The sequence below is a fragment of the Temnothorax longispinosus genome, chromosome 8, assembly GCF_030848805.1.
Source record: "Temnothorax longispinosus isolate EJ_2023e chromosome 8, Tlon_JGU_v1, whole genome shotgun sequence".
Lineage (NCBI taxonomy): Eukaryota > Metazoa > Arthropoda > Insecta > Hymenoptera > Formicidae > Temnothorax > Temnothorax longispinosus.
Window position 1 is genome coordinate 7623986 of NC_092365.1, and position 11807 is coordinate 7635792.

General features: G+C 43.1%; 1 protein-coding gene across 1 annotated transcript; it reads left to right on the forward strand.

Annotated features, from left to right (window-relative positions):
* The first annotated feature begins 2466 nt into the window (after positions 1-2466).
* LOC139817853 (uncharacterized) lies at positions 2467-7392 on the forward strand. Its single transcript, XM_071786138.1, has 5 exons — positions 2467-4503; positions 6208-6456; positions 6971-7048; positions 7110-7306; positions 7389-7392. The coding sequence occupies exons 1-5, from the start codon at positions 2788-2790 to the stop codon at positions 7390-7392; spliced, it is 2244 nt and encodes a 747-aa protein (XP_071642239.1). The 5' UTR covers positions 2467-2787.
* The last annotated feature ends 4415 nt before the right edge of the window (positions 7393-11807 follow it).

An 11807-nucleotide genomic window follows, 5' to 3' on the forward strand; every position in this document is an offset into this window, starting at 1 on the left:
TTCTATAATCCATTGAGGAAGATTAAAGGAAACTAATAAGAACAACATAAGTAATCACGCAAATATTTATAACGATATGTACAAGGGGATAGGCGATGCGCCAAACAAAGAGCTTTAGCAAGAATGTCAGAAATAACATGGAAAAGGAAAGCAAAAGAAAAAGAAGAAAGGAACAACAACGAAGAAAAAGCTGACCTTTAGATTAGAAATAATCCATATGTGTAAAAATTACTGTAAATATAGAGTAGGGTTAGAAATTTTGAAAAGACAAGACGACTAAAACTAAAAATTGAATAGAATGCACATAAATGAATTATATTTTGTTAAATGTATATAACAATTTTGTGTGATACAGAAGCGATAATTAATGCCCGTCCGCTTACATATATTTCGGAAGATCCCAATGATCTTAAATCTCTGTCACCATCAATGTTTTTACAAGAAATTCGAGAATGTGGAGTCTCAGATTGTGACATGCTCTATCGGAAAAAAATTGTGCAAGAAGTTCATACACAGACAGAAAATTCTTGAAGACCTTCGGAAGAGGTTCCGTATCGAATGTTTAGGACACTTATTATTAAAAAACGGAAAAAGAGAAATGCGGAAAGTAAAAGTCGGGGATGTAGTTTTAATAGGGGACGATGTACACAGGCGCATAGATTGGCCTCTGGCACGCGTAATAGAAGCGATTCCAGGTAGACACGGTAGAGAAAAAGTCTTTGTTCTGAAAACTAAAAATGGCATATTTAAAAGACCGATACAACAAATTTATCCACTAGAATTCTCTACGGAAGAGTCAAGTTTTATGAAGAGTTTTTATGAACGAGAAAACTCAGAGCAATTTAAGGGTAAAGATAATTTTAAGAATAAAGGTGAGCTATTTGATTGCGAAAGAGTAGAGTGTGACTCGAATGTTGTTACTACGAGGAGTGGACGCAGAATCAGAAAGCCTGAGCGATTTACATACTAGGAAATAAGATATATAGGTATAAGCTTTCGATAACTCCCGTATTGTTAGATCTCCTTTTAAGTATAAATGATACAGTTTTGAGTTGCGTGTTAAAAGGGAAAGAAGGGGGAATTTCCTTGGTTTTTATTTTTCTTCCCTTCCAAGATGAAAAGGGGGGAGGATGTGCTGGTAATTGCTAGGATATATATATGTATGCGTATATGTTTTTTGAAAACGGCCGACGAGCGACAAAACGAGGAGAGAGGAGAGGGGAGTGAATCCCGGCAGTCTGTAGTCAGAGCTCATATAGGACGCACGTCGCACGTCGCGAGTGCATAATAAACCGTCAGTTACAATAGAAATAAGTGTCGTAATTTGTCGAACCCCCTCCATCTAAATGAAAGTCAAGTAAATAACAAGAGTTTTAAACCAAGCTGAAGTGATTACGTTGAATCCTTTGAACAATATGTGTTGCATATACTTTTATTACACTTCTGGGCACGCGAAGTTTTGTGTATCATGTATGGTGAGAATAAGCGGACTGTTCTCAATGTTGTACGCTGTTCGTAAACACGACATCCGTCCTTATGTACTCATGGACCTATTCTGTTCGTCATGTGGAGATCCTTTATATTTAATTATGCCATGTAATCTGTGTCCTATGTGCACATGTCATTTGTGAAAGACATAGCCTGCAGTATTTTTAACTATTTTAGTGAAGCTTGTTTTATTAACCTTGATAGCTGTTTTTTTTCTTGCGAGGATTATTTTCGCATAATATAATACGCCGTAGATAAATCACGCGCATCCTCGCTTCTCATTTTGTTCGATAGCGGCTTGGAGTTTCCACCCGCGATTACAAGATGTAAAGGTACGTAGAAGATTATTGTTGCATGATAGCTAGTTTTTGATAATATAATATGTCGCAGATAAATCACGTACAACCCTCTTGTGATGTATCACGGAGCGCGACCGTGCACGGTAGCGAACAATAACACTGACACGCGGCGACGGAGCGAGCGGAGCAGCGCCGAGCGAAGGCAAGGCCAGTTCACGCCCGGCTAGCAAAGCGTACACCGCACGCTCCTAAGCACGACGTATGTATATAGATACGAGTAGCAATAAACGTTGTTCTATGATTGACTTGTGTCCTATCCTGAATACATCACAACTGGCGACGAGGTAACGACAAGTCGAACCATGTGCTGTGATTCAAGAAAATCAGGACAACGTGGCACGCGTAGCGGGTAGGCGAAACGCGTTAGCAATAAAGTGTTGTCCAACGTCCGAAAAACGAGTCGCGTATAACACGGCAGGAAGGTACAGTGCAAAAGTAGGATTACATGCAAGGACAACAAGGAACGTCGTGGGTACAAAACCTGGATAAAAAAGGTGTAATAGCCGAATTGAAAAAAAGAGGAATCGAATGCAGTACCAGCAATAAGTTTGATGAATTACGTGAGTTGTTGAGAAAAATTGTGAAACGTGAAATAGCCGAGACGGTCGGTAAAGACGGTAAAGAGAGTACGAAAATCAGCAAAAGAAGTGAATCTGACGATTCTTCATACAGCGACGCTGCGAGTAACGAGGCAGCAACCGACTCAGACGAGGGCAACATGGCGAGCGACAGCATTAGGCTGGAATTCTGCCTACACAAAGACAATTGGGAAAATTTTGTGGAACGACTAGAGCTGTACTTTACGGCGAAAGATATCAAAGAAGAAAAGCAAGCCGCACATCTGTTAACACGCTTAGATGAAGAAGCATTCAGTTTGATGAAGCAACTAGTAGCGCCGGATTAATTAAACACAAAAAAATTCAATGACTTGGTGACAATCATGACCGGACATTTGAACCCGAAGCCGTCTGAAATCATGGAAAGATGCAAGTTCAACGTGGCCAAACAAGAGGCGAATGAATCTGTGGCTGAATTCACAACCAGATTAAAAAAAATGGCAACGCACTGCAATTTCGAAAATATAAAAGTAGCACTTCGAGACCAATTCGTGAGTGGATTGAAGGACCACGACACGAAAGCAGCGCTGTTCAGAATCGAAAAATTGGACTATGAGACGGCGGTTAAAGAAGCTGTAATACGAGAAGCAGCAGAAAAAAATGCAACAAACACATTACAAGTGTTGGAAAATAAAAGTGCCAAAAGCGAAGTTTTCGCCTTACAAAACTCACGAAAGCCGGGTAGATGGAACATGAGTGGGGGTAATCCAACAAAGCCGCACGAGCAGCAGAGGCCCACGGCTGGCTCCAATCAACAACAACACAACCAGCAACCGTCGAGCGAGCAAGGCATCGTGTGTTATTGCTGCGGAAAGCCAAATCATACAAGCAAGTGGTGCCGATACCGAGAGTTCACGTGCCATAACTGCGACAAGAAAGGCCATCTAAAGATAGTATGCCGGAAAGGGAGCGCCGGATCAACGCAACAACTCAAGCTGATGCAGGAGGACAGCGGAGCAGCCCTGGTTCCAGAGACGGCACCACATTGCAACGAGTTTCATAAATTGGACTTGAGCGATGAGTATGAGTATGTAAAGTACGTGAGCGGTAAAGACGGGGCCGAGCCTATGTTTGTTGACTTAACGGTGAACGGAACTAAAGTAAGAATGGAATTAGATACGGGCACATACGCGACAGTAATTTCAGAGAAATGCTTTAATGAATGTTTCAGAATGTATAAATTGGTAAAAACAGAAAGAAATTTTAAGGTGTACAACGGTGACACCTTAAAACCAATCGGGAAATTAACGAATCTAACAGTCGAATTAGAAAGTAAAACAAGAATATTGGAATGTTTTATTTTACCGGGTACGGGACCAGCATTGATCGGACGACAATGGTTACAAGCGTTCGGGTTATGGCCATTACGTTTAAGGGACAAAGATGAAAATAGTCTTAATAAAATTGATGTCGAAAATGTAGCTAACTATTTTTTCAAAAAATACAGTGAATTGTTTAGCGATACCCCAGGAATGTATAATAAAAGTAAAACAAAAATACACTTGAAAACCGACGCGCGTCCAATAGCCCTTAAATGTATACATGTCGCGCATGCGTTGAAACCATTAATAGAAAAAGAGCTAGATAGATTAGTCAAATTGGGGCATTTGGAGCCGGTAGAAACTAGTGAATGGGCCACGCCCATAGTACCAGTTTTCAAAAGTAACGGTAATATCAGACTATGTGGAGATTTTAAGCTCACGTTAAATCCCTACGTAATTATTGATAAATACCCACTGCATACAATTGATGAAATTTTTGCAAACATGCAAGGAGGCACATTGTTTTCCGAGTTGGATTTAACGCACGCGTACATGCAATTCCCAGTAGATGAAGAATGTTTGCATCTGCTTACAATTGTAACACACAAGGGCTTATTTAGATATAAGAATATCCCAGAAGGTGTCTCACCAGCACCAGCGGATGTGCAGAAGAAAATGGACGAATGTCTAAGGGGAATAGACGGCGCAATTGCGTATCTCGATAATATCTATGTAACGGGTCGCACTAAAGAAGAGCATAAGGCGAATTTGGAAAAGGTTTGCGAAAGATTACAGGAATGTGGACTACGAATTAATAAAGAAAAAAGCAAATTTATGAAAAACAGAATCAAAATACTAGGGTACGTAATAGACGAAAACGGGTTGCATAAAGCAAAATCTAAAGTACTTGCAATGATAAACGCCCCACAACCGGAAAACCATAAAGATTTAGCGTCGTTTCTAGGGCTTGTAACATTTTACTCGCGATTTTTAAAGAGTAGGGCAGCGAAATTGACTCCATTATACGAACTGTTAAACAAAAAAGAGTTCGAATGGAACAATGAGTGTACAAAAGCGTTCGAATGGCTGAAAAACGAACTAATTTTACCACGCGTATTAGCACATTACGATCCAACAGAGCAGATAGTGTTAGCGTGCGATGCATCGGATTATGGAATTTCCGCAGTATTGTCTCATAAATACAAAAACGGCACGGAGAAGCCGATTGCATATGCGTCTAAGAAAATAGGGAAAAAAGAATTAAGCCGTACAATACTCGACAAAGAAGCGATGGCGATAGTCTACGGATTTAAAAGATTCTATGAATTTATTTTTGGAAAAGTGATTATTCTGAGAACAGATAATAAAGCCTTGCAATTAATTTTAGGCCCGCGCAAAGGAATACCAATAACAGCTGACAATCGTTTCCAAAGATGGGCCTATTTCCTATCAGGATTTCGGTACACTATAGAACATGTAAAATCGGAAACAAATGCAAATTGCGATGCGTTATCTAGACTTCCAATTGAAGATAAAGATAACGATACACTGTTGTCAGAGGTAGAACCGAACTTTTTGCATATAAACTTTTTCGAAGAAGGAGTACAAACTTTTGATCACAAAATGTTAGCAGCCGAAAATAAAAAAGATAACACGGTTAGCAAAATAATAAAGTATGTATTGAGCGAATGGCCAGATGCAAAAAAATTATCGGATAACGAAAAGTGTTACTATTCAAAGCGATTAGAATTAACAGTTGAAAAAGGATGTTTATTTTGGGGGTTACGAGCCGTCATCCCGGAAAATATGAGAGTGTCAATATTAAACGAATTACACGCCACGCATTTGGGAATTGTAAAAATCAAAATGTTTGCGCGCTCGTACGTCTGGTGGCCAAGAGTAGACTCGGATATAGAGACATTGGTAAATGGATGTAAAATTTGTTTGATTCAACATAAAAAGCCGTCACATACGCCATTAACGACATGGCCTTGGCCGACGAAAACGTGGAGTCGCATTCATTGTGATTTTGCTGGGCCATTTTACGGTAACATGTATTTGATTATTATCGATGCGCACTCAAAATGGCCTGAGGTAATTAACTTTAAGAATAATACAAAGACATATAGGCTGATAGAAGAATTCAAAAGCTTGTTTGCGCGATTTGGATTACCATTGCACTGCGTTACGGACGGAGGACCGCAGTTTAGGAGCGTACAATTTCACAATTTTTTAGAGAAAAACGGTGTAAAACATACGTACTCGCCCCCTTACCATCCAGCTACAAACGGAGCCGCGGAAAATTTCGTACAAACCTTTAAAGACAAAGTCACAAAAATCGTTCAGGGGGGAGAGACACTGGACACAGCGGTAAATATATTTTTGTATGATTATCGTAGCATCGAGCATTGTACTACACGTAGAAGTCCCGCATACCTGATGTTTAACCGCGAATTACGGACACGATTTGATCTCTTGAAGCCGAATGTAGCTGAAACGGTTGAGGAGAAGCAACGCGCGCAAATTGTAAGTAGAGCAGCTAGGCGCAAAGTTGAAGTAGCAGTAGGTGACGATGTCATGGTCGACGATTACGGCATAAGAGCCGATAAGCGAACCGCAGGTAAAATCGTGAAACAGACATCGCCATCTACGTACGACGTGCAGACCGATAAAGGTGCAGTTCAAAAGCGTCACATCGATCAGATAGTTAAGGGCAAAGCGAACGAGCCGGTATTGCGCCGCTCTCCCCGCTTCAATAGAGCTTAAATTAAAAAGGCGGGAAAGTTGTGATGTATCACGGAGCGCGACCGTGCACGGTAGCGAACAATAACACTGGCACGCGGCGACGGAGCGAGCGGAGCAGCGCCGAGCGAAGGCGAGGCCAGTTCACGCCCGGCTAGCAAAGCGTACACCGCACGCTCCTAAGCACGACGTATGTATATAGATACGAGTAGCAATAAACGTTGTTCTATGATTGACTTGTGTCCTATCCTGAATACATCACACCTCTCTCTTCTTTTTTCGACCGCTGTAAATTGAGCTCTGGTTCAGCCTTTGCAGTCAGTTAAGTCGACGTGATTCTGAGGCGTGATTAAGCGGCATACTAGTGGAAGAATGGAAACAAGAATTGAAGATTTTATCGAAGTTATTTATCCCGCTGCAGGAGTAAGTACACATAATTGTATATTTACAATATTTTTAATAATTTTTAAATATTTAAAATAATCATTCTTTTTTGTTACAGTGGATATGGGTAGACAACATGTCTGTAATCGAAATAGAACTAAATAATATAATGAGGATTTGGATCCCTCGCAATCCGGTATGTATGAATATTTTCATAGATTTTACAGTTTTTAAATTTTTGTTTATCCTGTTTTCAGCACCATATATACATGCACGAGATAAATATACGACAACTCGTAAATTTGGCGCGCCAGCGTTGGGTGCGTTGGTTTAGGACGATTGACCAGGAAAACAACGCTGAAATCTGGGAATGTTCCGGGGACATCGATATTTTTGGATTACGTCGTTTATTCGATATGGAGGACTTTGAAGAAGAAGAAGAAGAAGAACACTGGTAAGTTACTCGTTTTTCCAATACAAAATATTGAATAAACATTGTTTTATATTAATCATCTTGTTACATTTGTGTGTTTCAGGTAAAGAAATTGTTTTGAACTCCCATTATTCTTTTACTTCCTCAGTTAAGGTTACGCTTTTAAGAAAACATTATATCAATTTTGTAACTTATTTATAAGCAATATATATTTGTATGGATTCTAAGGATAAGACAAGGCGAGCGTTGCGTGCGTGCGTGTGCGTGTGCGTGTCGTGTGCGTGTTCGTGTGCGTGCGTGTGTGTGTGTGTGTGTGTGTGTGTGTGTGTGTGTGTGTGTGTGTGTGTATAGGCAGAGTAATTAGGCGGCTGAAAGCGAGTAAATGTAAAATGATTTTGTAAAGGGTTGGCGTCCCTAAAAACGCCCTTTCAACTCCATCAGGGGAATAAAGTGCATAGTAATCTAAAATTCTTGTCGACATAAAATTCATGCCACATGAGAAATAAATAAATATATAATATGGTAAAAAGTTTAAACGATTTTTCCTTTTCATTTACCGTTCATCCCATTCCCTGTCATTAAAATTAAGCTGTCTTCATTTATTGTTTACTTAAATGTAATATTAAAATTAAATATCGCGAAGATCTAAACGATTAAATATCGTTGGCGAAGAAAAGATACGCGAACGAGAAGACGCGCGCGAATGGGGGCCGGGAGCGAGAGGGACCGCGCGCGAGGGAAAGAGAACGCGCGAACGAAAAGACACGCGCGAACGGGGGCCGGGAGCGAAAGAAACCGCGCGCGAGGAAAAGAGAACGCGCGAATAAGAAGACGCGCGCGAACGGGGGCCGGGAGCGCGAGAGACCGCGCGAGAGAACAACTACGAGGGGGAGATAACGCGAGCGGGAGCGTGCCGTGTGACGTCTCGCGGACCGACGTGGCCGTTGCACGCAGACCCCTTCCCCGCGGCGCGCCGAAAACGCGAACGCCCCTTCCCCGCGGCGCGCCGAAAACGCGGTCACCCCTCCCCCGCGGCGCCCGAAAACGCGAACGCGGGTCCCCTCACCCCGCGGCGCCCGAAAACGCGGTACCCCCCCTCCCCTTTCCCGCGACGCCCGAAAACGTGGTACACCCCCCCCCGCGGTCACCCCCCGATTCCCCCCGCCCGCGGTACCCCCCTCCCCCTCACCCCCCTCGAGCACCGCCCGGGAATAAAACGCCCATACCTTGCAACCGCACGCGCCGTGTCGACCAACCGACGCTGACGTTGACGGCGGTGCCGCGAGCAGCGGCGGCAAACGAGCGGGACGACACGACCGAGGAGGTAATGAGACCACCCTCGGGAGAGGAGACCCCAGGGAACGAGGAAAACGTCCCCGACGTAGGGTAGATTATCGCGAGCGTTCCAAGGACGGAATTATCTAGGGAGCCCAAACTTCTTTGGCCATTGTGTTGGATTTATTTTGTTTCATTTATTTGACGATAGCGCACTGCGTAGGGAGCGTGTTTTGTCGATGACGCATCGAACCTGTTGGAACATGTTCGTCGTAAACAACATATTTCTAGGAAAAGGGGGGTGTTATCGCGCGTAGACTAAACAATATATCTACGCAGTACGTGAAAGACAAAGGAAAAAATGACGTCATCGGGACGATGATTGACCCGATAACGCATCGAACCTGTCCAAACATGTTCGTCGTAAACAACATATTTCTAGGAAAAGGGGGTGTTATCGCGTAGACTAAACAATCGAATATCTCGTAGACTAAACAATCGAACCTGTCGGGACACGTTCGACGTAAACAACATATTTCTAGGAAAAGGGGGGCGGTTATCGCGTAGACTAAACAATCTATCTACGCAGTACGTGAAAGACAAAGGAAAAAAATGACGTCATCGGGACGATGATCGACCCGATAACGCATCGAACCTGTCGGAACTATCGCGTAGACTAAACAATCTATCTACGCAGTACGTGAAAGACAAAGGAAAAAAATGACGTCATCGGGACGATGATCGACCCGATAACGCATCGAACCTGTCGGAACATGTTCGTCGTAAACAACATATGATAAAAGTTAGGTATAGGGAAGGACATGCACGCAAAAGAAAAATACATCGTTCGTTTTAGGGTGTAAAAAAAGCCTGTTTATTTAACTCTTTTTTTACATAATATATCTTACGTGCTAAAAAACTAAAGCTGCGAGCTCACAATCGATGAGCTGATTCGTATTGAACGCATCGCTAGCGCATATTGCATTCGACGCTTCCCTGGGATCCGTCACGGTGGACGCGATATCGGAGAACTGCGCAAATTTTGCATCGACCACCGCAAGGATTCTGACCAAACGATCGAATCTCGCTTCGATGCACCGATCGAGATCGAACATACGATGCAGCGTCGATTCGGTCATCATCAAGCGTACGTTTACAGATTCGAGACGTATAAGTTTGACGTTATTAACCGACGTACAAACTCTCACCGTTAGCGGTCCAACGTTTATAAAACTATGGGCATTTTTGAAGTCGTTGCGAAAGAAATTCTGTATATTTCGTCGTTGCTCGTAGAGTGCCTTCCACGTTTCGAGAGACAACAGCAGTTCCTTTCCTCGATGATCTCCAACGGCAATCTCCACATAGCTCGGTGGGCCCACGTTGATGCCAATTTCGAGGAATTTGTATCCCGTAGCTGTCAGCTGAGTATGCAAACCGCGCGACGGTCCCCCGAAATGCTGGATAAAAGAAATGAAATTAGTTTTTTTATTTTTATAAGTATTACAATATGCAAAGATATAAAAACTGGGGGAGACTCTATATGTTAATTTTTTCTCAAACGAAACTTACCTATTGCATCTGGCCTCATACGTTTGAGTTTCAACGTTGTGAATCGGCACGTAATAATTCACGGCATTCACGCGTTTTGCACCGTTGTTGCTGCTGCTGCTGTTGCATCCTTCAAAGGAGAACATTTTTTCGCTCTCTAGGCTCTGAGAAGTTGTCCGTCAGTACAAGCGATCGCGACAAGCTGCTCATTTGAAATTACTTGAGTATACGCGACAACTCCAAAAAGTAATGATGTGGTGGTGGGGGAAGGGGGAGCGGGAGGGGGAATTAATGTTTATATAGAACTGCGCAGTCAGTGGATTTTTTAGGAGAGAAGGAAGTAAAGCCTACTCTAACGGTGATGATGGGGGAGGGGAGGAAGAGTAAGAAATAAAACATTATAAAAAGTTATATATAATATATTTATTAAAAAAAAGATCGCAAATCTTTATGGCGTCGCGCGCGACCACCAATTAAATAGTTTTATTACATTTTGTAACGCGCAATTCTTTTCATGTTTTCCGCATCGCATAGTATTGGTGTCATCTAGTTTATTCAAAGATTCTAGTTTATTCGAAGATTAGGTTTTTTCGCGCATAATTCTCCAGCAGATCCACCAGCCATTCTCGTTTCTGGCATCCCTTGACGTACACGAGAGTCGGCATTTCGTCGTCATCGTCTTCTTCTTCTTCTTCTTCTTCTTCCATACCAAGCACGGCCGACGTAATTAGGCGTTTCACCATGCTGTACGGCACGTTTCCGTCTTCCCATCGTAATCCATGGTGATTGCAAATCAACCAGGTAGCGCACGATTTGTCCGATTTTGTGAGGAGATTCCACGGCATGGGGTACGTAAAGATGTGATGCGTCAGAACGCAGCCTTTTCTCAGCACCGCCACCTCCTTCACGACAAATTTCATCCCGACGAGGAATCCTTGCAGGTCCACGAACGTTGGTACGGACATGACGAGATTTCTCTATCTCTCTATCTCCCTCGTCGATGCGTCAATCGAGAGGAATGACGCGCAACTCTGCGAACCGTCTCGCGACACTCTGATTTATACTTTCTCCTCCCTCCCTCCCTTGCCCCTCTAAATAATTGTATCGGAGACTGATGGAAAGAGAGAGAGAGAAAATAATATTCACGTCGACGTTGCCGCGAACTCTCAGACTATTTTGCGCACCACGTTCGTCAACGGGTTGTATTCAATCACGCGGTCGTGTATGATGAGACAGTACGCGGAGGTATTCGGCGGTACGTTCTCCATGCAGTCGAATTCTATTCTGACATCCACGGTGGCGTTTTTGACGGATTCGTTTTGGCGGGAGCAATCGATGATCACGAACGGGCCGTTACGTAGAAAAGTCGAAACGGTGAGACTCGGCTCGAGATATTTGTATCCGTAGTAGCCCTTGCAGAAACGCGCATACATATCGTACAGAATCGCCCATCTGTGTTTGCCAAAGTCCAAATTCAGATCGTCGTATGGATAAACTTCCGAGTTTAGATAGAGTTTTACATTGGTCAAGTTGCAGTCGTCGAATCGGCTTGTGTCGGCGGACATGACATTCTTCCGACCCGTCTGCAGAGCGAAGACGACGTATCGCGGTTTCTCGAGCTGAGTCGCGGTCTTAATGGCCCACGAGTGGCCTTGGTCGTGTTCTGCAACAGGGGATACTCGTACAGATCCCACGAACG